The sequence below is a fragment of the Poromitra crassiceps genome, assembly GCF_964638095.1.
Source record: "Poromitra crassiceps genome assembly, chromosome: 2".
Lineage (NCBI taxonomy): Eukaryota > Metazoa > Chordata > Actinopteri > Beryciformes > Melamphaidae > Poromitra > Poromitra crassiceps.
The window spans coordinates 88,934,078-88,961,999 of record NC_139624.1 but is presented as its reverse complement, the minus strand read 5'-3'; the positions used below and the strand labels follow the sequence as shown (position 1 = coordinate 88,961,999).

Here is a 27,922-nt window from a genome sequence, read left to right as displayed (position 1 = left end):
CATCCTTGAATGAACATCTGCATAGTAACAGGTGTGTCATCATTCACTTTATTGTCCAATCACAATGTTTCTTCACACTGTTCCTTCCTAGTCTTGTTCTATTAGAGAAGATGCAAGAATAAATGTCATCTCTCTCTGTGTCTCTCACTGCCCCTCATGCATTTTAAAGTCCCTCCCCTTTTCTGCCTCTATCCCGCTCCTACTGACTGCTGAGTGTGTACTTTGCTCTGTGGCAACACCTCTCTGTCTCTCAGCTTTACCTGTCTTTACCATGTCACCACCGGCCCTCACACACTCCCTTTGGCCTTTCACCTGTCACTCATCTGAGGTGACATCTGCCTGCCAAAGTTTGTCAACTTTGTCACTGTTCAGTGTTCACGCTGTGTGTACATCCTGGCAGTCTCTTCTCTCTCCGCCACACATCTCTGAGCGGTCACATGACTGTTGACCTCTGCCTCTCCACAGAGGGAGATGGGCTCTGTGCTTTCCAGGAGTCTCCCGAGGCTGTCACTTCTCATTGCATAGCTCACATCTGAGGTGCACATGTACTGTATGTCTGTGTGTGTCAGTGGTATGCTTCAACAGGGAAGGTATGTGTGTGGCACTGCTGATCTGTATGCTGTTATGGTGAGGTCACAGTTCTGACAAGCTGGATGCTGTAGTCCACTTTCTCAGCTGATCACACTTCCCATTCATGGCACAGTAGTTGCAGTGAGAAGAGCGTTACACACGCTGGGCAGAGTAGGACTTCATGGACTTTGTTCAACAGTACTTCAATCCTTTTCAGCCTGCGGTGGCATTTCAACTGCAGACCCTCTGGTTAAAAGTTAGCTTTTTAAAATTTTATTTAAATTTTCTTTGTTGAACGTAGTTCTTAGTTCAACAAAGACGTCAACAACATCCAGGGTACCTACCACTACCCAGGTCTAGAAAGTCTGGAGAATCAATCCGATCATTTCTGGCTCTTGAAAAGTTTTAAATTGTGCACGCATTCTAGAAAGACAAGGTATGAAAAAATATTGACGATTTGCCCGCTGTGTCCCAAAACACTTGAATGTTTTTGTAGTTGTATACCCACTGTTATCCTAAGTTTAGTGATCATTTTCTGTGAACCATAACTGGCTAGTTGACAATCCCATCACACAGCCACTGTCTACATCAGTGATACTCAACTTGTGGCCCGCGATGGAATTGCAAAAAAAAAAAAACTTTTTACAGCGCACCTGAACGCAACATGCAAGATACCCGCTGAATAAGTGTCCAAATGTTCATGTCATTCTGGCCAATACTCCACTTCTGTTATAGCATTTCAGTCTGGAATATGCAATATCTTTCAATAATCTATGATTTAGCTGCTTAATTGTCAAATTCCGCCGTCTGCTTGCTACCCAGGCACTTATGTATGTACTTAACCTAACTAACTATCTGGTGTGCGCAACATTGTCAGACTAAACTCCGGCTGACACCCCAAAAACCTACAATCCGGTACAGAAAAATGTATATTGTTTGTTTATTAACTCATTGAGTGCCAAGGACGTCGATCGACGTCAAAGTAAATAGTGACGTAGAGTGCCAAGGACGTCGATCGACGTCAAATGCGTTTTTTGACGGTGGGACGTGGATCAACGCCTCCTGCATCTCCTGTACAAATATTGTAGTAGCTATTGAAGGTGTATAACCTATTTTACGGACTCATTAGGTGGCGACAGTGCTCTCCAGATTAGAGAAAGGTCTGGAAAACAGCAGGAAAAATCCCCGTGATCAAAGAGAAACCGCTCATGCTGCAGTCAGAGCCATATAGATTGCTCTGTCTGCAGCTGACGTTGGCTGCGAACAGCAGTCAATCCGCTCCCACAACTGAGCCTCTCTGTCTCTGCTGTATAGTTTCTCCACACGATTAGCCGCCAGAAAGGCAGCACCCGACGCCGAAGGGCCAAACCTTTCCCTGCAGTCCGGTTTGGTATTTCCGTGTCGCGCTGGGAGCCGGCGCACAAAAACGGAGCGCTCCGAAAATAGACTGGGTGCGTGAGGCTGTGTGTTAGTGTGGGGAGGAGTTTGCAGCTGAGGGGGGGAGAGGGGGGTGGGGCAAGCAGGGCACCACACAACTACACCACGTCACTACATCAGAAAATATTAGCTTCAGACTCAGTGAATGTGCTTGAAATGCTGCATTTCACAAAAGGCGGAATATCTCAGCTTCTAATTTGAAACGTGTCTTTTTGCTCAAAACAGCCTATCTTCTCCGGCTCATAACTAAAGAACGGAAAATGGTATCAATAAACTTTTTTTTGCAGATGATAGAAGAGAGTCTCATCGTTCTTTGTGCGTGTTCGGTGTTTACATAGTAATATCACACAATATTCTGTGGGCCTCGAGAAATCACTGAAAACGCTCTGAAACTCAAAAGTGGCTGGCACTCAATGAGTTAACTGGCCCCTGGCCTTCTATCATTTCACGAAAGTGGTGATAATGTATAGCATACTCTGTATAGAGCGATAATGTATAGCATACTCTGTATAGAGCGATAATGTATAGCATACTCTGTATAGAGCGATAATGTATAGCATACTCTGTATAGAGCGATAATGTATATCATACTGTGTGTATAGAGCGATAATGTATAGCATACTCTGTATAGAGCGATAATGTATAGCATACTCTGTATAGAGTGATATAGAGCGCTAATGTATAGCATACGGTGTATAGAGCGCTAATGTATAGCATACTGTGTATAGAGCAATAATGTATAGCATACTGTGTATAGAGCACTAATGTATAGCATACTGTGTATAGAGCAATAATGTATAGCATACTGTGTATAGAGCGATAATGTATAGCATACGGTGTATAGAGCGCTAATGTATAGCATACTGTGTATAGAGCAATAATGTATAGCATACTGTGTATAGAGCGATAATGTATATCATACTCTGTATAGAGCGATAATGTATAACATACTCTGTATAGAGCGATAATGTATATCATACTCTGTATAGAGCGATAATGTATAGCATACTCTGTATAGAGCGATACTGTATAGCATACTGTGTATAGAGCGATAATGTATATCATACTGTGTATAGAGCGATAATGTATATCATACTGTGTATAGAGCGATAATGTATATCATACTCTGTATAGAGCGATAATGTATAACATACTCTGTATAGAGCGATAATGTATATCATACTCTGTATAGAGCGATAATGTATAGCATACTCTGTATAGAGCGATAATGTATAGCATACTCTGTATAGAGCGATAATGTATAGCATACTGTGTATAGAGCGATAATGTATAGCATACTCTGTATAGAGCGATAATGTATATCATACTCTGTATAGAGCGATAATGTATAGCATACTCTGTATAGAGTGATAATGTATAGCATACTCTGTATAGAGCGATAATGTATAGCATACTCTGTATAGAGCGATAATGTATAGCATACTGTGTATAGAGCGATAATGTATAGCATACTCTGTATAGAGCGATAATGTATAACATACTCTGTATAGAGCGATAATGTATAGCATACTCTGTATAGAGCGATAATGTATAGCATACTCTGTATAGAGCGATAATGTATAACATACTCTGTATAGAGCGATAATGTATAGCATACTCTGTATAGAGCGATAATGTATAGCATACTCTGTATAGAGCGATAATGTATAGCATACTCTGTATAGAGCGATAATGTATAGCATACTGTGTATAGAGCGATAATGTATAGCATACTCTGTATAGAGCGATAATGTATATCATACTCTGTATAGAGCGATAATGTATAGCATACTCTGTATAGAGCGATAATGTATAGCATACTGTGTATAGAGCGATAATGTATAGCATACTCTGTATAGAGTGATAATGTATAGCATACTCTGTATAGAGTGATAATGTATAGCATACTCTGTATAGAGCGATAATGTATAACATACTGTGTATAGAGCGATAATGTATAGCATACTGTGTATAGAGCGATAATGTATATCATACTGTGTATAGAGCGATAATGTATATCATACTGTGTATAGAGCGATAATGTATAACATACTGTGTATAGAGCGATAATGTATATCATACTGTGTATAGAGCGATAATGTATATCATACTGTGTATAGAGCGATAATGTATATCATACTCTGTATAGAGCGATAATGTATAACATACTCTGTATAGAGCGATAATGTATAGCATACTCTGTATAGAGCGATAATGTAGCATACTGATTTTTGTCTTGCCATTACACTCAATATGAAGTGGTGTTGTTGCTGTACCACGTGTGCCTGTCTGTACTCAACAAACGCTATTCATTGTTGATAGGTATCTGTTTCAATGTGCCCAAGACAAATTATTGTCGTTTATTGTACTTGTAAAATAAAGAGATTGTGATTCTGATGAGACTAGGTCTGATCCACATCAAAACAATGGGTACATTAATAAAATTCATAAACACGCCGTGCTTATCTTACTTGCCTGCTTATCAGCTTCATTTATACAGGTTTAATTGGATGTTGCCTGTTATGTGCAGCAAGCAACTCTTCACGTCATGTGTAGATGTGAACATAGATTAATTATAGCTGATTTCCCAGAGGAGTAACTGCCTGCAACTGCTTGGGGTTGCTGGGAAGGAACTTAGTAAAGCATAAAACTCACCCTCACATAGATTTGCATCTAAGATCAATCAACATATTTCTGTAAGTCTGTTTTTATTTTTGGAGCTGGTTGTGCTTTTTGGTTTGACATCTGGTGGGTAAGAGCCTGGGCACAGGAACATCTGGTGGGTAAGAGCCTGGGCACAGGAACATCTGGTGGGTAAGAGCCTGGGCACAGGAACATCTGGTGGGTAAGAGCCTGGGCACAGGAACATCTGGTGGGTAAGAGCCTGGGCACAGGAACATCTGGTGGGTAAGAGCCTGGGCACAGGAACATCTGGTGGGTAAGAGCCTGGGCACAGGAACATCTGGTGGGTAAGAGCCTGGGCACAGGAACATCTGGTGGGTAAGAGCCTGGGCACAGGAACATCTGGTGGGTAAGAGCCTGGGCACAGGAACATCTGGTGGGTAAGAGCCTGGGCACAGGAAACCCATACTGGCTCTAAGGGGAACGCTGGGGGTACATCTGGGGCACTAGGGCACCAAGTTCATACAGGCACTGAAGCAATGAAGCGGAACTGGAGTGAGGTACCATGGATACAGTGGTGTCGGTGCTGTCTGTGTGTGTATATATACCCCTCACCCCCTCCCATACACACACACACACACACACACCCTTCTCCTCACATTGATTGGTTTCATTGATTGATTTTTCTCTCTTCCTCAACAGGTATTGTAACATGGGGAACCTCCTAAAAGTTTTGACTTGCACAGATCTGGAACAGGAGCCCAATTTCTTCCTCGATTTTGAAAGTGAGTTGTATTTAAATAATTGCTCCCTCTCCTGATATTGATCACATGAATATCTCACCATAATATTAAACGGACGCCAATCCCTAAGTCTCCCAGCCCCCGCCCCCCCCCCCCCCCCCCCGCCCTCCCCCCCCCCCCCCCCCCCCCCCCCCGCCCCTTCCCCGCACGCGCTCTCATCTTGCACACGGTGTTCTTCCCATCTTCCCTGCCTCTCCATGCCGGAGTGTGTGTGCAGAATATCAATCAGGCCCCCTCCTCAAATATAAAGCAGTGAAGTTGAGTCTCTGTGTAGCCTGAGGTCCCTCCCCTCCCCTCACCACTGAGGCCCCTCCCCTCCCCTCCCCACTGAGGCCCCTCCCCTCCCCTCACCACTGAGGCCCCTCCCCTCACCACTGAAGCCCCTCACCTCCCCTCACCACGGCTTGATCCTATGCCATGCTATTCTCTCACTCAGCAGAGAGTCGATCATACCTTCAGTTCAGCACAAAAAAACAATAGTCTTCTGTGCTGTATGATTTTAAAAGTGTTGTCGCAATATTTATGGACCAAACTTCAATATTCAATGAATATGTTCCTTGATGTTGTAAAATGTTCATCAAACTATTCAACAATGTGACTTCATGTTATTTTCAGTATGTCATCATTTACTGGAATCGGAGTTCAGCATAACTAGTACGAAATCTCAAATGAACAATGCTACTTGTGCTTTTATACGGTTTGCCAAAAAGAAGAAGGGCTTAGCTATCCAATGCAAGTAGTAGTTGTGCAGGGCTTTGGTTTAGCTGGTGCAGCCCTCCTCATACTTGGCAACATGATTTTGCTTGAGGCGGTGGAAGAGGTGTGCAGTATTGCAGCTCTTTAACCAAACTCCATACAACATTTGTCTCCTCTCATCTCGCTCCATTTGTCTTCCACACAGCCAGGAAAGTGGGTGGGGTCAAGGCTGAATGGGAAGCAATGGAGAGATTTTTCATAGTTGAAACATTAAAAATAACATTGTTGATATTGGATTTTTCATATTCATTGAAATTCATCATATCATAGCACTAGGCAATATATCAAATTCTATCTGGTGCTGGGAATTGAGCTGCAGAATATGGCTTAGATGCATCCTCTGTTGACCTTGGTGTTTGTGTCCTCTGCAGACGCCCAGCCTACAGAAGCGGAGCGAGAGGTGTGGGAGCAGGTGGACGTGGTGCTGAAGGACGCCAAGGGGATCCTGGACGAGCTGCAGGCCTACAAGGGAGCAGGCCAGGAGATCCGAGAGGTAAACCAACAGCTACCTCAACTTCACAAGTCACCACTGCTGGGAATAGTTAACTAGGATAGTCCAATTAATCAACAGAGGATCAAACAGTGATATTAACTCATTATAAGCGCCAACCCGGAAATGAATGAAGCTTGATGCCAGATTAGGGGTATGTGTCGTGGTCGCTGCACTAGCGCCTCCTCTGGTCGGTCGGGGAGGAAGGGAACCGGTGTGAATAGCGTGATCCTCCCACGTGCTACGTCCTGCCGGTGAAGCTCCCCCTGTCAGGTGAAAAGCGGCTGGCAACTGCGCATGTGTCGGAGGAAGCATGGTGCTAGTCTACGGCTCTCCCCATATCTGCAGAGTGTGGAGCAGTGACCGAGGCAGCAGGGGGAAATTGGCCAAGTACAATTGCGGAGACAATTGGGGGGAAATCAGAAAAAAAGGGTTAGATGAAATAACAGAAAACACCCATAGTACTCTCTCCCCAGTCCCCACGCTTTAAAGAAGTAACAAAATCACAATCACACAGTCAGCCTTAAAGGCATCCGACGTTCAGAACTTTTGTATGACTTCTTCAAAGCAACATGAAGTGGGAGGAGGAGGGGGAAAGCGGCAAATAGTTGGTAGCTGAATTTCAGGTGCTTCTGTCACAAAAATGGCAAAATAATGTATTGTCATAAGGGCACACATTGTCATGCATGGACAGTTGATTGACAAAATTATCAGTGGTTCAAATTGAAAGCTCATCATCAGGGCCTGAAAAGAATCAATGCCTCTGTATGTCATAAGCTTCACAGAGATGGTATTTATGGCTGCCCATCAGAAACCACTTGTATCCAAGGTCACTACACAAAGATGTGTCACTTGGTGTGAGGATTGGAAAAAAAGTAATATGGTTTGAAGAATCATCATTCGCCAAAATTTTGAGTGTTATTTAGCTACCTTCCTGACAAACTAGCATGACATGGTTGGTACAAATCGATTCCTTAGATCTTCTAGTTTCATACCAGTAACTTCACTCTGGCTTTAAAACTGAGCCTGCTGCAGTCTCTGAAATTAAATGTTCAGAATTGTGATATTTCCCAAATAACGCAATATTTCCGGAAATCGGCTACACCTCAGAGTTAATGTGTATGTAAAAACTGTCTGTAAAAAATAAATAAATATTTATTTTGCAATTCTGTGGTGGACCACCAGGCAGAACCCCGCGGACCACTGGGAACCAATGTGTTATGGTATAGACACGGCCACCTTGTTGCTTGGCACGGTCGTGTACAGTAACAGCCAGTAATGATGAGGCCATTTCACAGGACCAGCTGCACCCTATGGTGCCTTCATCATGTTCCCATATCCCTGTATGGTGCACGCACTGTTCCTTCATCATGTTCCCATATCCCTGCAAAAAAGACAGAGGATGAAGTCAAAACAAAATCATTGAACCTTTATGGAGCAGGAGTGCAGTGTGCAAATAGATTTCCACCTCCTTCATCCCTTCTTGAGGGAGGGTCAAATATCCCACTACATACAGTTTAGGACATTTGAAGCTGCCGTGAATTTGTCCACTCCAATATCATGGCTTGGAGATCTGTCATGTATTATTAGACTGAACTGATGGTCTTTCTGCTATTTGAATTCCCAGGCGATCCAGAATCCATCCGATGAGGCGTTACAGGAGCAGGCTTGGGCAGCTGTGGTCCCCTTGGTGGGCAAACTGAAGAAGTTCTATCAGTTCTCCCAGAGATTAGGTATGTATCTGGCTGTACCACATATAAAGGAGTGTGATTATGTAGCCTGGTTATGGATCTTTTAGGCCAGGAAAAATGATTGGTGGTTCTCAGCTGTGGCACATTGGTTTCCTGTAGAGCGAGGTCTCAGGTCTGCTGTTAGATTTTCCTCAAATGCAGACAAAGCATTTCCAATAAGTTGTTTAATGTTCCTATACATACATATCTATATATCTATATATATATATCTATATATATATACAGTACACGGGTGTATATATATACAGTATATATATATATATATATACAGTATATGAATAAGAATGAGTGTGCGTGTGAGCAGAATTCAGCCGAGCTGCGGGCGAGGCCGCGCATGGGAGCTGCAGGGCGGGCGAGCCTAGGAATCGAGCGTGAGATATGCCTAGTATACAGTGTGTATATATATATATATATATATATAGCCATCATCCTTCATACAAAAGGTCATTTACGTATATGGCCGAGGTACTACTTCACTCTACATGAGACAATATAGACACAACCTCCTTTCATGACCTTAATTGTTTGCATGTGCATCTGCAGTATTGGTTGCTGAGCTGCAAAAATTAACACATGCTCACACACATACAAGCACCCCACGCTTATACAAACACACTTGAGCACCCCCACAGCCTTGCATTTCTCAACACGCTGCTTGCTTTGCACTCTGCGCTGACCTCTGTGTAGTGTGGGGCTATAGGCTGTTTCATTAGCATGGAGATGGGAAGGTGAGGGCTGGGTAGGGGGGTGTAAGCTTCCTGCTCCCTGATCTTCTTATGACCCTGAGGCTGGGAGTGTGTTTGTTAGCTGCCATGCCTCAGCGACCTCAACCCTGTAACCCCAGTGGTGGCAGTAGTCAGTGGTGGCAGTAGTCAGTGGTGACAGTAGTCAGTGGTGGCAGTAGTCAGTGGTGCAGTAGTCAGTGGTGACAGTAGTCAGTGGTGACAGTAGTCAGTGGTGCAGTAGTCAGTGGTGACAGTAGTCAGTGGTGCAGTAGTCAGTGGTGACAGTAGTCAGTGGTGGCAGTAGTCAGTGGTGCAGTAGTCAGTGGTGACAGTAGTCAGTGGTGACAGTAGTCAGTGGTGCAGTAGTCAGTGGTGGCAGTAGTCAGTGGTGCAGTAGTCAGTGGTGCAGTAGTCAGTGGTGGCAGTAGTCAGTGGTGCAGTAGTCAGTGGTGGCAGTAGTCAGTGGTGGCAGTAGTCAGTGGTGGCAGTAGTCAGTGGTGGCAGTAGTCAGTGGTGGCAGTAGTCAGTGGTGACAGTAGTCAGTGGTGACAGTAGTCAGTGGTGGCAGTAGTCAGTGGTGCAGTAGTCAGTGGTGGCAGTAGTCAGTGGTGGCAGTAGTCAGTGGTGGCAGTAGTCAGTGGTGCAGTAGTCAGTGGTGGCAGTAGTCAGTGGTGGCAGTAGTCAGTGGTGGCAGTAGTCAGTGGTGGCAGTAGTCAGTGGTGCAGTAGTCAGTGGTGCAGTAGTCAGTGGTGGCAGTAGTCAGTGGTGCAGTAGTCAGTGGTGGCAGTAGTCAGTGGTGGCAGTAGTCAGTGGTGCAGTAGTCAGTGGTGCAGTAGTCAGTGGTGGCAGTAGTCAGTGGTGCAGTAGTCAGTGGTGGCAGTAGTCAGTGGTGGCAGTAGTCAGTGGTGGCAGTAGTCAGTGGTGGCAGTAGTCAGTGGTGCAGTAGTCAGTGGTGGCAGTAGTCAGTGGTGACAGTAGTCAGTGGTGACAGTAGTCAGTGGTGGCAGTAGTCAGTGGTGGCAGTAGTCAGTGGTGCAGTAGTCAGTGGTGCAGTAGTCAGTGGTGGCAGTAGTCAGTGGTGCAGTAGTCAGTGGTGCAGTAGTCAGTGGTGACAGTAGTCAGTGGTGGCAGTAGTCAGTGGTGGCAGTAGTCAGTGGTGACAGTAGTCAGTGGTGACAGTAGTCAGTGGTGACAGTAGTCAGTGGTGGCAGTAGTCAGTGGTGGCAGTAGTCAGTGGTGGCAGTAGTCAATGGTGACAGTAGTCAGTGGTGACAGTAGTCAGTGGTGCAGTAGTCAGTGGTGGCAGTAGTCAGTGGTGCAGTAGTCAGTGGTGGCAGTAGTCAGTGGTGGCAGTAGTCAGTGGTGCAGTAGTCAGTGGTGGCAGTAGTCAGTGGTGACAGTAGTCAGTGGTGACAGTAGTCAGTGGTGGCAGTAGTCAGTGGTGGCAGTAGTCAGTGGTGCAGTAGTCAGTGGTGCAGTAGTCAGTGGTGGCAGTAGTCAGTGGTGCAGTAGTCAGTGGTGCAGTAGTCAGTGGTGCAGTAGTCAGTGGTGGCAGTAGTCAGTGGTGCAGTAGTCAGTGGTGCAGTAGTCAGTGGTGGCAGTAGTCAGTGGTGCAGTAGTCAGTGGTGACAGTAGTCAGTGGTGCAGTAGTCAGTGGTGGCAGTAGTCAGTGGTGCAGTAGTCAGTGGTGCAGTAGTCAGTGGTGGCAGTAGTCAGTGGTGCAGTAGTCAGTGGTGCAGTAGTCAGTGGTGGCAGTAGTCAGTGGTGGCAGTAGTCAGTGGTGACAGTAGTCAGTGGTGGCAGTAGTCAGTGGTGACAGTAGTCAGTGGTGGCAGTAGTCAGTGGTGACAGTAGTCAGTGGTGGCAGTAGTCAGTGGTGACAGTAGTCAGTGGTGACAGTAGTCAGTGGTGACAGTAGTCAGTGGTGGCAGTAGTCAGTGGTGGCAGTAGTCAGTGGTGGCAGTAGTCAGTGGTGACAGTAGTCAGTGGTGACAGTAGTCAGTGGTGACAGTAGTCAGTGGTGCAGTAGTCAGTGGTGCAGTAGTCAGTGGTGGCAGTAGTCAGTGGTGACAGTAGTCAGTGGTGGCAGTAGTCAGTGGTGGCAGTAGTCAGTGGTGCAGTAGTCAGTGGTGGCAGTAGTCAGTGGTGACAGTAGTCAGTGGTGACAGTAGTCAGTGGTGGCAGTAGTCAGTGGTGACAGTAGTCAGTGGTGACAGTAGTCAGTGGTGACAGTAGTCAGTGGTGCAGTAGTCAGTGGTGCAGTAGTCAGTGGTGGCAGTAGTCAGTGGTGGCAGTAGTCAGTGGTGACAGTAGTCAGTGGTGACAGTAGTCAGTGGTGGCAGTAGTCAGTGGTGCAGTAGTCAGTGGTGACAGTAGTCAGTGGTGGCAGTAGTCAGTGGTGCAGTAGTCAGTGGTGGCAGTAGTCAGTGGTGCAGTAGTCAGTGGTGCAGTAGTCAGTGGTGGCAGTAGTCAGTGGTGCAGTAGTCAGTGGTGGCAGTAGTCAGTGGTGGCAGTAGTCAGTGGTGCAGTAGTCAGTGGTGGCAGTAGTCAGTGGTGACAGTAGTCAGTGGTGACAGTAGTCAGTGGTGGCAGTAGTCAGTGGTGGCAGTAGTCAGTGGTGCAGTAGTCAGTGGTGCAGTAGTCAGTGGTGGCAGTAGTCAGTGGTGGCAGTAGTCAGTGGTGCAGTAGTCAGTGGTGGCAGTAGTCAGTGGTGACAGTAGTCAGTGGTGACAGTAGTCAGTGGTGGCAGTAGTCAGTGGTGGCAGTAGTCAGTGGTGCAGTAGTCAGTGGTGCAGTAGTCAGTGGTGGCAGTAGTCAGTGGTGCAGTAGTCAGTGGTGGCAGTAGTCAGTGGTGACAGTAGTCAGTGGTGACAGTAGTCAGTGGTGGCAGTAGTCAGTGGTGGCAGTAGTCAGTGGTGCAGTAGTCAGTGGTGCAGTAGTCAGTGGTGGCAGTAGTCAGTGGTGCAGTAGTCAGTGGTGCAGTAGTCAGTGGTGACAGTAGTCAGTGGTGGCAGTAGTCAGTGGTGGCAGTAGTCAGTGGTGACAGTAGTCAGTGGTGACAGTAGTCAGTGGTGGCAGTAGTCAGTGGTGGCAGTAGTCAGTGGTGGCAGTAGTCAATGGTGACAGTAGTCAGTGGTGACAGTAGTCAGTGGTGCAGTAGTCAGTGGTGGCAGTAGTCAGTGGTGCAGTAGTCAGTGGTGGCAGTAGTCAGTGGTGACAGTAGTCAGTGGTGCAGTAGTCAGTGGTGGCAGTAGTCAGTGGTGCAGTAGTCAGTGGTGCAGTAGTCAGTGGTGGCAGTAGTCAGTGGTGACAGTAGTCAGTGGTGCAGTAGTCAGTGGTGGCAGTAGTCAGTGGTGGCAGTAGTCAGTGGTGACAGTAGTCAGTGGTGGCAGTAGTCAGTGGTGACAGTAGTCAGTGGTGACAGTAGTCAGTGGTGACAGTAGTCAGTGGTGGCAGTAGTCAGTGGTGGCAGTAGTCAGTGGTGGCAGTAGTCAGTGGTGACAGTAGTCAGTGGTGACAGTAGTCAGTGGTGACAGTAGTCAGTGGTGACAGTAGTCAGTGGTGACAGTAGTCAGTGGTGCAGTAGTCAGTGGTGCAGTAGTCAGTGGTGGCAGTAGTCAGTGGTGACAGTAGTCAGTGGTGGCAGTAGTCAGTGGTGGCAGTAGTCAGTGGTGCAGTAGTCAGTGGTGGCAGTAGTCAGTGGTGACAGTAGTCAGTGGTGCAGTAGTCAGTGGTGGCAGTAGTCAGTGGTGACAGTAGTCAGTGGTGGCAGTAGTCAGTGGTGGCAGTAGTCAGTGGTGCAGTAGTCAGTGGTGGCAGTAGTCAGTGGTGACAGTAGTCAGTGGTGACAGTAGTCAGTGGTGGCAGTAGTCAGTGGTGACAGTAGTCAGTGGTGACAGTAGTCAGTGGTGCAGTAGTCAGTGGTGGCAGTAGTCAGTGGTGGCAGTAGTCAGTGGTGGCAGTAGTCAGTGGTGACAGTAGTCAGTGGTGGCAGTAGTCAGTGGTGACAGTAGTCAGTGGTGGCAGTAGTCAGTGGTGACAGTAGTCAGTGGTGACAGTAGTCAGTGGTGGCAGTAGTCAGTGGTGGCAGTAGTCAGTGGTGGCAGTAGTCAGTGGTGACAGTAGTCAGTGGTGGCAGTAGTCAGTGGTGGCAGTAGTCAGTGGTGGCAGTAGTCAGTGGTGACAGTAGTCAATGGATGCAGCGGGCGCCAGCCTGCCATGGTTGTTATGTAACCAAGTAGGTCGCCTCCCAGTCAGGCCGCTGCTCTGCTTTGCTGCCCTGACTTCAGGCTGCATGGGCCACGATGGCCTCCGCAACCCCCTGCCCCCTGCCCTGCCTAATACAGACGGAGCTCCAGGACCTTCACTACAGGCTGGTTCAGATGTCTGCAGAGCATGGCTACCAGCCTCCACATAGAAGATGGGCGATGTTGTGGAGAGAAGCTTTGGCAATTATCTTTGCATACAGAAATACTGGGAAAGATTCTCCTGCTGTGTCGTCTTCCTCCTGTTCTTGCTTCAACTATTAGTTTATTAATTTACACCCAACTGGGACTTAGTGACTTAATACTGACATTATTGACTCAACAGGATCGATTTTCTACTTAAAGATGAACATTAATGAATGAATTTGAGCAAGTCTGGTGATTGGTTGATGCAAGGTCCTAGAGTAAATTCCTGCCTTGCTCTGACCCTCCCCTCTAAGAGAGGCGGGCCTACATGCCTGCATTCTGCTTGCCTGCTCTGACCCTCCCCTCTAAGAGAGGCGGGCCTACATGCCTGCATTCTGCTTGCCTTGCTCTGACCCTCCCCTCTAAGAGAGGCGCGCCTACATGCCTGCATTCTGCTTGCCTTGCTCTGACCCTCCCCTCTAAGAGAGGCGGGCCTACATGCCTGCATTCTGCTTGCTCTGACCCACCCCTCTAAGAGAGGCGGGCCTACATGCCTGCATTCTGCTTGCTCTGACCCTCCCCTCTAAGAGAGGCGGGCCTACATGCCTGCATTCTGCTTGCCTTGCTCTGACCCTCCCCTCTAAGAGAGGCGCGCCTACATGCCTGCATTCTGCTTGCTCTGACCCTCCCCTCTAAGAGAGGCGGGCCTACATGCCTGCATTCTGCTTGCTCTGACCCTCCCCTCTAAGAGAGGCGGGCCTACATGCCTGCATTCTGCTTGCCTTGCTCTGACCCTCCCCTCTAAGAGAGGCGGGCCTACATGCCTGCATTCTGCTTGCCTTGCTCTGACCCTCCCCTCTAAGAGAGGCACGCCTACATGCCTGCATTCTGCTTGCCTTGCTCTGACCCTCCCCTCTAAGAGAGGCGGGCCTACATGCCTGCATTCTGCTTGCTCTGACCCTCCCCTCTAAGAGAGGCGGGCCTACATGCCTGCATTCTGCTTGCCTGCTCTGCCGTGAGCTGATGAGAACAGACATCCCCCCTCCTCCCCCAACTTCAAACAGACTAGAGTGGCTCGTTTCTGAGCGTCTGAAGGCAGCTCCATCTTAACTTCTGTTTTGACTGGGACAAGGGGAAAACTGCACTACTAAGGCCATTTTTAATCAGGCACTTCTCTGCAAACGCTGGCCCAAGCAGATGGGAGTCATTACCGAATGGCAAACGTGCTCAGTTTACCGCACTGCACTGCCAGCGCTCTGTCCGTCTTCCAGAAACTCCCTCTGCCATTATCTGAAGTAGACAGCAGTCTGAATCTGCCTTGTTCTTGGTTGTGTTGACATGCTTTTCCTCAAATGTAATCAGCAAGAATTGTAAAATAGACTTGGAATAAATATGTCTGAAATACTCATTTGGGAGTTAGCGATGCCAAGCAGCCTCATTGCATCAGATGTTTACAGGGTTATGTCATTGTAGCCTCTCTTCAATGTCTAGACTCTGAATTCTAAATGCTGTCTGTCTGCATCTATAAATACAAATTCCCTCTGCGCTTTGAAGCTTTTCTTCTTCTTTTCTTTTTATTTGGGTATTTTGAACAAGGCGTGGCAATGCAATAATGTTAAATGCATGGAAGTACATTTTTGGCGCTGGAGTTGTGACCCCCCCATATCTTCAGTGCCTACTGCCCAGGTGGGCTATCTCGTCGAAAGGGCCTTTCTGTGTGGAGTTTGCATGTTCTCCCCGTACCCCCCAGGGGGTTCCTCCGTACATAACCCCCCACTAAAAACATGCAGAAGATCGTCATCCGACCAGTGACGACAACATCTGAAGTTGGTCCAATGATGGTCCAATGAAGGTCCCCGGGCGCTGGAAAGAAATAGCGACCACTGCTCCTGGCCTGCCCCCTGGAGGAAAGGACAAGCCTGGATGGGTCAAATGCAGAGGACATATTTCACCGGCCACCATCAGCATGAGTGTGTGTAGTGGCCGCATGCATGTGTTGTAGTGTGTTGTGTGACAATAAAGACGGGCTGCCGTCTGAAATCGTTTTGTGCCTCTGCCGGCGATAGCCAGGCCGGAGGCATTATGGATTCGGGTTGTCCGTACGTCCGTCGGTCCGTCCAATGTTTGTTAACGCGATATCTGAGTAACGCCTTTACAGGATTTCATCAAATTTGCCTCAAACGTTGACTTGGACTCAAGTATGAACTGATTAGATTTTGGTGGTTGTTGTAGAAAATTGAAGTTCCATTGGCATTTCCTAATCAATAAGCTATAAGCTATAATTGCATACACATAATTAATGCTATGAGTTATTAGTAATAAGACATCTCACAAATGCATATTTGCACTATGCAGAGACACATAACTAGTTCATCAAGGAGGAGATTTCTCCCCTTTGCTCTGGCCTTCAGAAACTCAGCATGACAATGACCATGAGACAGGAACGCTTGCTGATAAGTCTCCCAGTTGGACTGAGCTGACGCACACTCCAAACTATTCACACATTCCTCTCCCCTCCTCTCTCTGTTTCTCTCTGCCTTCCTTGCCTATAAAGCGTGTGTCAAACTGTGACATCGCTACTGAATATTGAGACTCTGTACATTGATCAGATGGTACATTGAGATTCAGTCTCTCCTATAATGCAGTTTATAGGAGAATGTTATGGCTTTAAATATACTCTTATAAGACAACTTTCTGGCTTCATTCATTTGGTTTATATTAAGCTGTTATATATATTATATTGCGGATGAGGAATGGTGAAATTCTATTCTCTATCAGTGGTCAAAGGTAAAAGTTCAAGGTCATTGTGACCTCACAAACGCCATTCCCAAGATCGTTAACGCGATACCTCAGAAACACCTTGACAGAATTTCTTCCAATTTGGCTCAAAGGTCGAATTGCATGCAAGGATGAACTGATTTAGATTTTGGTGATCAAAGGTCAAGGTCACTGTGACCTCTCGAATGCCATTTTCAAGCTCGTTAACGCGATATCTCAGGAACGCCTTAATGGAATTTCTTATGATTTGCCTCGAACGTCTACATGGACTCAAGGATGAACTAATTAGATTTTGGTGGTCAAAGGACAAAGGTTAAGGTCACTGTGACCTCATGAATGCCATTTTCAAGCTCGTTAACACGATATCTCAAGAACACCCTTACGGAATTTCTTCAAATTTGCCTCAAATGTCCACTTAGACTCAAGGATGAACTGATTCGATTTTGGTGGTCAAAGTTCTGGCTGTGGCACCATGACCGCTCATTTCATGCTTCTTAATGTGATATCTCAGGAATGCCTTGACAGAATTTCATCTAATTTGCCTCAATCGTCCACTTGGACTTAAAGGAGAATTTCGGGTTTTTTTAACCTGGACCCATCTCCTGGCATTAATTATGATTTGACCACTCACCAAGTGATGTCCGCGGCGTTTCTGGCCGTCCTAGCGTTGTTTTGAGATCAATAGCGTCCAAGTCAGTTGTAAAATGGAGCTGATTTGGGGCCAAGTGTGACCCTGTCTTTCCTGCATCTAAATAGCTATTTTTATTCCCGTTTTCCCCAAATATCGTCATAATCTGATCCCTCAACATCCACCACAGTGATATTTCGCCCCAGGCCATTTCATTCCAGGGATCAAATTACCTCAAACGTGATCTCGGTCACCAAGTCTCGTGAAGTCCCGCAATACTTTCCTGCCGACTGGCCAACGACAGGTAGGACGCTTTGCGGTGGTGGTTTTAGCGTAACCTATGTGGGGTTTGGCGTAACCTATGTGGGATTCGAAATAACGAAGGTTATGCCAAACCCCACATAGGTTACGCTAAAACCACCACCGCAAAGCGTCCTACCTGTCGTTGGCCAGTCGGCAGGAAAGTATCGCGGGACTTCATGAGACTTGGTGAACGAGATCACGTTTGAGGTAATTTGATCCCTGTGCGACTCCAGGAAATGGCCTGGGGCGAAATATCACTGTGGTGGATGTTGAGGGATCAGATTATGATGATATTTGGGGAAAACGGGAATAAAAATAGCTATTTAGATGCAGGAAAGACAGGCTCACACTTGGCCCCAAATCAGCTCCATTTTACAACTGACTTGGACGCTATTGATCTCAAAACAACGCTAGGACGGCCAGAAACGCCGCGGACATCACTTGGTGAGTGGTCAAATCATAATTAATGCCAGGAGATGGGTCCAGGTTAAAAAAAACCAAAATTCTCCTTTAAGGATGAACTGATTACATTTTGGTGGTCAAAGGTCTAGGTCACTGTGACTTTATGAATGCCATTTTCAAGCTTGGTAACGCCATATCTCAGTAACACCTTGATGATATTTCTTCACATTTGGCTTAAACGTCAAAGTCTGGACAGACATGGATGTCAACTGCTCACCTGTTGGCGGAGGCATATATCTGCGGTGCGGGCATTCTAGTTCTTAATATCTTCCTCGTTTCTCTTAGCCTGGTAAACCAGCCCGTCACGTGAACTCACATTTCATTTGGTTCCGCGTGACGTTCTGGCCCCGACGCCATGGGGGGGGGTTTAGCAGGGGCGGGAGCAGGGGCGGGAGCATGGGCGGGCGTAGTTGTCTTGACAGACAACTCCTTCAGCCAATCAGCGGATCCAATCAAACCCAAATCCACTCGGGAGAATGGCAAAAACATATTTTCCGCCGAGAAACTCTGCGGTTGCGGCGATACTCCTGTACTTGTTTAATTGTTGTTATTGAGTCTATTTCTGCAATAACTGCACTTTATGGCTGTTTAAACTAGACGAATACTGACATTACTCCTCGCCTCGAGACGATCAGGCAAGGAGGCAGCCATTACTGTTTTGTTAGTGCAGTGCTAGTGGCGTTCCTGATTGGCCAACTTGCGCTGTCAATCACAGCGGGGTCGCTGATTGGCTCTTCCGCTCTTCCGCTTCTGCTAAACCCCCCCCATGGCGTCGGGGCCAGACCGTCACGCAGAACCAAATGAAATGTGAGTTCACGGACGGGCTGGTTTACCAGGCTACGTTTCTCTGCCTGTGCTCTTTCTTTCTGCATGCTTAATTATGGGGTCTATTCACCTTATGTTCAGACGCGGGGGTGGGCCAAATTCTTCCGGGTCGTGTTAACACTTCCGGTAGTCACGGCGCCAAATATGAAAGAACGTCATGAAGAAGAGAGTTGTTTTTGTAGCGGACAGTGCAGGGGGTAAAATAAAAAAAGTAGCCTACTACTTTGAGCTCGGTACACAGCAAGCAAGCGAGTATCCACTGTTAGTCAGGTCAGATAACGTTATCGTCGACAATGACGAGCACTTTCTTGTAAAACATACCTGGACTCCAACAAAGAAAACTTCAGATAGTTTTCCCTCCTCCGAGCGCTCGAGCCACTTACGTCTATAAGACCCGCAGACGTTAACGTAATTCCCTGGAATGTGAGACTTAACGAGCCAGTTACATGGCGTTGCATTCTTAGACATTGCCGTTTGCTTTTATTTGGTAGGTTACATACAATTGGCTAAATTATTAGTTAATTCAGAGTTGGATGATATTGGAGCAGCCAGCCATTTTCTTTTTCTTTTCTTTTTAGCCGGAAGTCGTCACACGACCACACAACCGGGTCAAATGGGTGTGGCTACATAAGGTGAATAGGTATACCATGTCAAGCCACGGCCCAGGCTTTGTGTTTACTCACTGTCAAAACAATAAGTGTAATCCTGCATGAATGCAACCCCAGCCCTCTATTTCCTGCCAATGAGATAATTAGTCTCATGTCTCATCTCCATATGAGCATGAAAGACTCTCAGCACCCCTCCCCCCTGACTGGCACTGGGCCCCGCCCCCCTGACTGGCACTGGGCCCCGCCCCCCTGACTGGCACTGGGCCCCGCCCCCCTGACTGGCACTGGGCCCCGGGCAGTTTGGGCACCACCACTGCCCCATTATCTGCTCCTGCCCTAATCAGGCCAATTCAGCTAGCTGACATTTAGAAGCAGTACAACATTCATACATGTAGCTATGGTAGTGATCCTAAGAGTGATAGTTATTAAGCCTGATACCTGTATGAATACTGTATTTAGCCTGATACCTGTATGAATACTGTATTAAGCCTGATACCTGTATGAATACTGTATTTAGCCTGATACCTGTATGAATACTGTATTTAGCCTGATACCTGTATGAATACTGTATTTAGCCTGATACCTGTATGAATACTGTATTTAGCCTGATACCTGTATGAATACTGTATTTAGCCTGATACCTGTATGAATACTGTATTAAGCCTGATACCTGTATGAATACTGTATTAAGCCTGATACCTGTATGAATACTGTATTTAGCCTGATACCTGTATGAATACTGTATTTAGCCTGATACCTGTATGAATACTGTATTTAGCCTGATACCTGTATGAATACTGTATTAAGCCTGATACCTGTATGAATACTGTATTTAGCCTGATACCTGTATGAATACTGTATTTAGCCTGATACCTGTATGAATACTGTATTTAGCCTGATACCTGTATGAATACTGTATTTAGCCTGATACCTGTATGAATACTGTATTTAGCCTGATACCTGTATGAATACTGTATTTAGCCTGATACCTGTATGAATACTGTATTAAGCCTGATACCTGTATGAATACTGTATTTAGTCTGATACCTGTATGAATACTGTATTTAGCCTGATACCTGTATGAATACTGTATTTAGCCTGATACCTGTATGAATACTGTATTTAGCCTGATACCTGTATGAATACTGTATTTAGTCTGATACCTGTATGAATACTGTATTTAGCCTGATACCTGTATGAATACTGTATTTAGCCTGATACCTGTATGAATACTGTATTTAGCCTGATACCTGTATGAATACTGTATTTAGCCTGATACCTGTATGAATACTGTATTAAGCCTGATACCTGTATGAATACTGTATTTAGTCTGATACCTGTATGAATACTGTATTTAGCCTGATACCTGTATGAATACTGTATTTAGCCTGATACCTGTATGAATACTGTATTTAGCCTGATACCTGTATGAATACTGTATTAAGCCTGATACCTGTATGAATACTGTATTTAGCCTGATACCTGTATGAATACTGTATTTAGCCTGATACCTGTATGAATACTGTATTTAGTCTGATACCTGTATGAATACTGTATTTAGCCTGATACCTGTATGAATACTGTATTTAGCCTGATACCTGTATGAATACTGTATTTAGCCTGATACCTGTATGAATACTGTATTTAGCCTGATACCTGTATGAATACTGTATTTAGTCTGATACCTGTATGAATACTGTATTAAGCCTGATACCTGTATGAATACTGTATTTAGCCTGATACCTGTATGAATACTGTATTAAGCCTGATACCTGTATGAATACTGTATTTAGTCTGATACCTGTATGAATACTGTATTTAGCCTGATACCTGTATGAATACTGTATTTAGTCTGATACCTGTATGAATACTGTATTTAGCCTGATACCTGTATGAATACTGTATTAAGCCTGATACCTGTATGAATACTGTATTTAGCCTGATACCTGTATGAATACTGTATTTAGCCTGATACCTGTATGAATACTGTATTAAGCCTGATACCTGTATGAATACTGTATTAAGCCTGATACCTGTATGAATACTGTATTAAGCCTGATACCTGTATGAATACTGTATTTAGCCTGATACCTGTATGAATACTGTATTTAGCCTGATACCTGTATGAATACTGTATTTAGCCTGATACCTGTATGAATACTGTATTTCGCCTGATACCTGTATGAATACTGTATTTAGCCTGATACCTGTATGAATACTGTATTTAGCCTGATACCTGTATGAATACTGTATTTAGCCTGATACCTGTATGAATACTGTATTTAGCCTGATACCTGTATGAATACTGTATTTAGCCTGATACCTGTATGAATACTGTATTTAGCCTGATACCTGTATGAATACTGTATTAAGCCTGATACCTGTATGAATACTGTATTTAGCCTGATACCTGTATGAATACTGTATTTAGCCTGATACCTGTATGAATACTGTATTAAGCCTGATACCTGTATGAATACTGTATTTAGCCTGATACCTGTATGAATACTGTATTTAGCCTGATACCTGTATGAATACTGTATTTAGTCTGATACCTGTATGAATACTGTATTAAGCCTGATACCTGTATGAATACTGTATTTAGTCTGATACCTGTATGAATACTGTATTTAGTCTGATACCTGTATGAATACTGTATTTAGTCTGATACCTGTATGAATACTGTATTTAGCCTGATACCTGTATGAATACTGTATTTAGCCTGATACCTGTATGAATACTGTATTTAGTCTGATACCTGTATGAATACTGTATTAAGCCTGATACCTGTATGAATACTGTATTTAGTCTGATACCTGTATGAATACTGTATTTAGTCTGATACCTGTATGAATACTGTATTTAGTCTGATACCTGTATGAATACTGTATTTAGCCTGATACCTGTATGAATACTGTATTTAGCCTGATACCTGTATGAATACTGTATTTAGCCTGATACCTGTATGAATACTGTATTTAGCCTGATACCTGTATGAATACTGTATTTAGCCTGATACCTGTATGAATACTGTATTAAGCCTGATACCTGTATGAATACTGTATTTAGCCTGATACCTGTATGAATACTGTATTTAGCCTGATACCTGTATGAATACTGTATTTAGCCTGATACCTGTATGAATACTGTATTTAGCCTGATACCTGTATGAATACTGTATTTAGCCTGATACCTGTATGAATACTGTATTTAGTCTGATACCTGTATGAATACTGTATCAAGCCTGATACCTGTATGAATACTGTATTTAGCCTGATACCTGTATGAATACTGTATTTAGTCTGATACCTGTATGAATACTGTATTTAGTCTGATACCTGTATGAATACTGTATCCAGAGGCCGATGTATGATATATTGTTACGTCTGTCTGTGTGTGTGTGTGTGTGTGTGTGTGTCACTTCTTGTCAGAGGCTGATGTGTGATATATAGTTAACCTGTGTGTGTGTGTGTGTGTGTCACTTCTTGTCAGAGGCTGATGTGTGATATATAGTTAACCTGTGTGTGTGTGTGTGTGTGTGTGTGTCACTTCCTGACAGAGGCGGCACTGCACAGCCTCCTGCGATCTCTGACCAGCGAGATGAACGATGACCCCACCCGGCACCTGGAGCAGGAGCAGGCGCTGGCCAGGCAGTTCGCCGAGATCCTGCACTTCACACTGCGCTTTGACGAGCTTAAAGTAAGACAGCCGCTCTATTCCTCAAACATATCCTGAGTTTCTCTCTAAGATACTGACTCTATTCCTCAAACATATCCTGAGTTTCCCTCTAAGATACTGACTCTATTCCTCAAACATATCCTGAGTTTCCCTCTAAGATACTGACTCTATTCCTCAAACATATCCTGAGTTTCTCTCTAAGATACTGACTCTATTCCTCAAACATATCCTGAGTTTCTCTCTAAGATACTGACTCTATTCCTCAAACATATCCTGAGTTTCTCTCTAAGATACTGACTCTATTCCTCAAACATATCCTGAGTTTCTCTCTAAGATACTGACTCTATTCCTCAAACATATCCTGAGTTTCTCTCTAAGATACTGACTCTATTCCTCAAACATATCCTGAGTTTCTCTCTAAGATACTGACTCTATTCCTCAAACATATCCTGAGTTCCCCTCTAAGATACTGACTCTATTCCTCAAACATATCCTGAGTTTCTCTCTAAGATACTGACTCTATTCCTCAAACATATCCTGAGTTTCTCTCTAAGATACTGACTCTATTCCTCAAACATATCCTGAGTTTCCCTCTAAGATACTGACTCTATTCCTCAAACATATCCTGAGTTTCTCTCTAAGATACTGACTCTATTCCTCAAACATATCCTGAGTTTCTCTCTAAGATACTGACTCTATTCCTCAAACATATCCTGAGTTTCTCTCTAAGATACTGACTCTATTCCTCAAACATATCCTGAGTTTCTCTCTAAGATACTGACTCTATTCCTCAAACATATCCTGAGTTTCTCTCTAAGATACTGACTCTATTCCTCAAACATATCCTGAGTTTCTCTCTAAGATACTGACTCTATTCCTCAAACATATCCTGAGTTTCTCTCTAAGATACTGACTCTATTCCTCAAACATATCCTGAGTTTCCCTCTAAGATATTCACTCTATTCCTCAAACATATCCTGAGTTTCTCTCTAAGATACTGACTCTATTCCTCAAACATATCCTGAGTTTCTCTCTAAGATACTGACTCTATTCCTCAAACATATCCTGAGTTTCTCTCTAAGATACTCACTCTGTTCCTCAAACTAGGGCTGGGTTCAAAAAATCGATTCTCCGATTTTTAATCGATTTTCATTTTAATCCTCGATTATCGATTCATATGTCCAGAGATCGATTTTTTTTTTCATTAAAAAAAAAAAAAAAAAAAAAAATTAATAAACAGGCTAAAATATTATGCTGTGTGTGGTAGTTGAAACATAGTTTCAAGTTGACGTTTAATTATGTTTGTAGTTGAAACAAAAACAAATACTGTAGGCTACATGAATGGAAATGTTTGATCATTATTAACTCATTGAGTGCCATGGACGTCCTTCGACGTCCAATTAAATAGTGACGTAGAGTGCCACGGACGTCCTTCGACGTCCAATGCGTTTTTTGACGGTGGGACGTCGATCAAAGCCTTCCGCAGCTCCTGTACAACTATAGTAGCTATTGGAGGTCTATAACCTATTTTACAGAACCCTTAGGTGGCGACAGTGCTCTCCAGATTACAGAAATGTCAGGAATACACAGCCTGAAATAGCCTTGATGAAAGAGAACCCGCTCATGCTGCAGTCCAGAGCCATGTAGATTGTTCTGGCTGCAACTGACGGTGCGTGCGAACACAGTCAATCCGCGCACACAACTGAGTCCTTCTGCCTCTGTCTGTCTGTCAGCATAGTTTCTCCACATGATTAGCCGCTAGAAAAGCAGCAGCGCGACACTGAAAAGCCAAACCTTTCACTGCAGTCCGCGTGTGGCTTCTCCATGTTGCGCTGCCTGGGAGGCGGCGCTTCCCAGGCTTCCTAGACGCTTGGTGCGAGGCTGTGTGTTACTAGTGTGGGGAGGAGTTTTCAGCTGAGGGGGGGGGGGGGGGGTGGGGCACGCAGGGCAGGACACAACTACACCACATCACTACATCAGAAAATATTACCGTATCTAGAGTCAGTGAATGTGCTTGAAATGCTGCATTTCACAAAAGGCTGAATATCTCAGCTTATAATTTGAAATGCCTGAAAACGCTGAAAACAACCTATCTTCTCCGGCTCATAACTAAAGAACGGAAAATGGTATCAATAAACTTTTTTTTGCTGATGATACAATAGAGTCTCCTTGTTCTTTTTGCGTGTTCGGTGTTTACATAGTAATATCACACAATATTCTGTGGGCCTCGAGAAATCACTGAAAACGCTCTGAAAACTCTGGCACTGGGAGCGTCCGTTCTCCAAAAGTGGCTGGCACTCAATGAGTTAATATCTACTTTTAGAAATTATATAGGCTGAAATCAAATCACTGTGCATAATTGTGAAAGTGTCTTTATTGACAGATGAAAAGGCTGTTATTTACCCTTTGTCACCACCTGGTGAGTAAATATATGTGTAACTAAAACCATTAAAATTGACAACAGGTCTGCAACTTTTTTTCCCCATGTATCTACTTGGCTGGTTGGGAACCCCTGTGTTACATAACTGGACAGTCATGTAATTCAGGGTACAGCTCAAAAACCACGTTTTGGTATCACTAACCAAATCAATATTGAAAATTGATGGAATCGGAATCGAATCGAATCGAATCGAATTGAATCGAAATTAATCGATTCGCAACCTTGTGAATCGGAATCGAATCGATTCTTGAAAGTTGAACCAATACCCAGCTCTACCTCAAACATATCCTGAGTTTCCCTCTAAGATACTCGCTCTATTCCTCAAACATGTGCCGAGTCCCCCCCGCTCAGTTTCCTCCATTTAGCCTCAGCCTTCCCGTAACCATTTGATCTTGATGTGCACTGTGCACTTTTTCCTGCGATTCGAGTCAAACCTCTTAGTAGCCCAAGAAGCTGCTGATGCTCTTAATTAGCTTTTAGTGCTGTGCAACGTTAGTTACAGCCAATGAGTAGATAATTGGCATTTAATTGTAACCTTGATACTGTCTTGGTGTGTATAATGCAGTGTCTTGGTGTGTATAATGCAGTGGCTTGTCAGTAGAAAGGACAATAAGATTTATTGTGTAGAAAGAAGTCCGCAGATTGTCGTCGTCCTTCGCTGAGGTTGCCGACTCCTACAACGAAGTGGCAGGTTTTATAGATGATGGAGGGAAGAAACTCAAATTTGCTGACGGCGTTCATCCGACACCGATATATGAATCTCTGGTGTTCGCTAGATTACTCATTGTCAAAAACATAACTGTATGAACACACATCTTGTTAGATAGTGGATGAACTGGTTCCCCCTAAATCCCCGCTACACCCTCAGTCCTCAGAAACACACACTAAAGTGCACCCGACACCCACAGGCACTCCGCCGCGACGCCCCAATTAGTGCCCACTACCCAGACTGGCGTGATAAAAGCAGGAAGTTAGGGGGTACAAGGTGGCATGCCAGGCCTATTCATCAATCTTTCACTGCATGCCATGGGCTTCTGACCTAGTTAACGTGTCTATGCAGCTTACAGCCCCTCCCTGCTGGAGCAGCCTGTCCCTCCTGACATTAAGTGGACACAGACTGAGTACCAGTCTATTGTGGCAGGATTACCCTGCTGCCAGTATAGCTTCCACTACAACAGGCTAATGTAATGAGGACAATTAGCCGATGATGAACCGTCATTGGTAGAGCTTGTTGGTGACACACTGTTATAGAAAAATTGAAGTTCCGATCTGTTATAGCTTATTGATTATGAAATGAATCAATGGAACTTAAATTTTATATCACACACACACATACACACACACACACACACACACACACACACACACACACACAGTGCTCTGTTCTCTATAACCTCACCTGTATGTTTAACTCTCTGTTGATCTGCCTCCTGCTCTGTTCTCTATAACCTCACCTTGAGATTGGGGTTGAGATTTAAAATTTACATTTCTCAAACACTGGGATAAATGGTCTCATCCTTCCGTGGGTTTTTCCAAATATTTAGGCTTTAGAGGCTTTAGAGGCTTGTATTTTCAGAATTCTGAAAAATGAGGATTGTAAATCTTTGCAATTTTCTCCCTGCAACACACCCGCAACTTGCGTGTACAACAGAACTTGCATGTACAACAGAACTTGCGTGTACAACAGAACTTGCGTGTACAACAGAACTTGCATGTACAACAGAACTTGCATGTACAACAGAACTTGCGTGTACAACAGAACTTGCATGTACAACAGAACTTGCATGTACAACAGAACTTGCGTGTACAACAGAACTTGTGTGTACAACAGAACTTGCGTGTACAACAGAACTTGCATGTACAACAGAACTTGCATGTACAACAGAACTTGCGTGTACAACAGAACTTGTGTGTACAACAGAACTTGCGTGTACAACAGGCTACAGCTTGCTGATATACGGATGTATGTGCAAGTCTCTTCCTGTCCCCTCCTTTTCTCCATCCAGCAACAGCAAGTCGGCACCATAAAAATGTGTAAAGTAATTTCACACGATTACTGACATACCTTTAGAACACAAGTGTGAGGCGCACGGAGACATGGACTGTTTTGCTACTCAAGTGCTTTTGGGGTTGTGCCTGTAATTGTGTATCATATAATAAAGTATACAATAAAACAACGGTGAGCTCAACCTCATGGTAGCTAGGTGTCACATGAGCACGGTAATGTGGTAACCGTCACAGCCCTAGCATCTATCCCCTTTTGTCTGTCTGATAGTTGTTGTTGTTACAGCCCTACTGTAACAAGAAAACAACCCAAATGTTTGTGACAAGGGAGCAGGGATGTGGATGTGAAGGGGGATGAGTGTCGGTAGATTTGAGAGAAATTGGAATGGTATCAGACAGTGTTCTCTTGATGTCAGTTCCCCCCCGAGCTACAGTGGATCTGGCGTGTTTGCTAAAACATTGTCATGATGATGTGTGTTTGATCCAGAACTGAATGTCCTGCTGCAGGCTGTGCCACCTACAAACACACTGTCTCTCTTTCTGTCTCTCTCTCATATCCTGTCTGTCTCTGTAGTAAGATTTCATATCCTGTCTGTCTCTGTAGTAAGATTTCATATCCTGTCTGTCTCTGTAGTAAGATGTCATATCCTG

General features: G+C 44.7%; 1 protein-coding gene across 1 annotated transcript in view; it reads left to right on the top strand.

Annotated features, from left to right (window-relative positions):
- Window positions 1-27,922, top strand: part of fam49bb (family with sequence similarity 49 member Bb) — a 92,766-nt gene that overhangs the window by 51,184 nt on the left and 13,660 nt on the right. Inside the window, exons 3-6 of the mRNA XM_083650636.1 lie at window positions 5,332-5,414; window positions 6,560-6,681; window positions 8,306-8,411; window positions 22,709-22,848. Coding sequence (XP_083506762.1) covers window positions 5,342-5,414; window positions 6,560-6,681; window positions 8,306-8,411; window positions 22,709-22,848 — 441 coding nt within the window. The 5' untranslated portion in view covers window positions 5,332-5,341. The remainder of the gene's footprint in view (window positions 1-5,331; window positions 5,415-6,559; window positions 6,682-8,305; window positions 8,412-22,708; window positions 22,849-27,922) is intronic.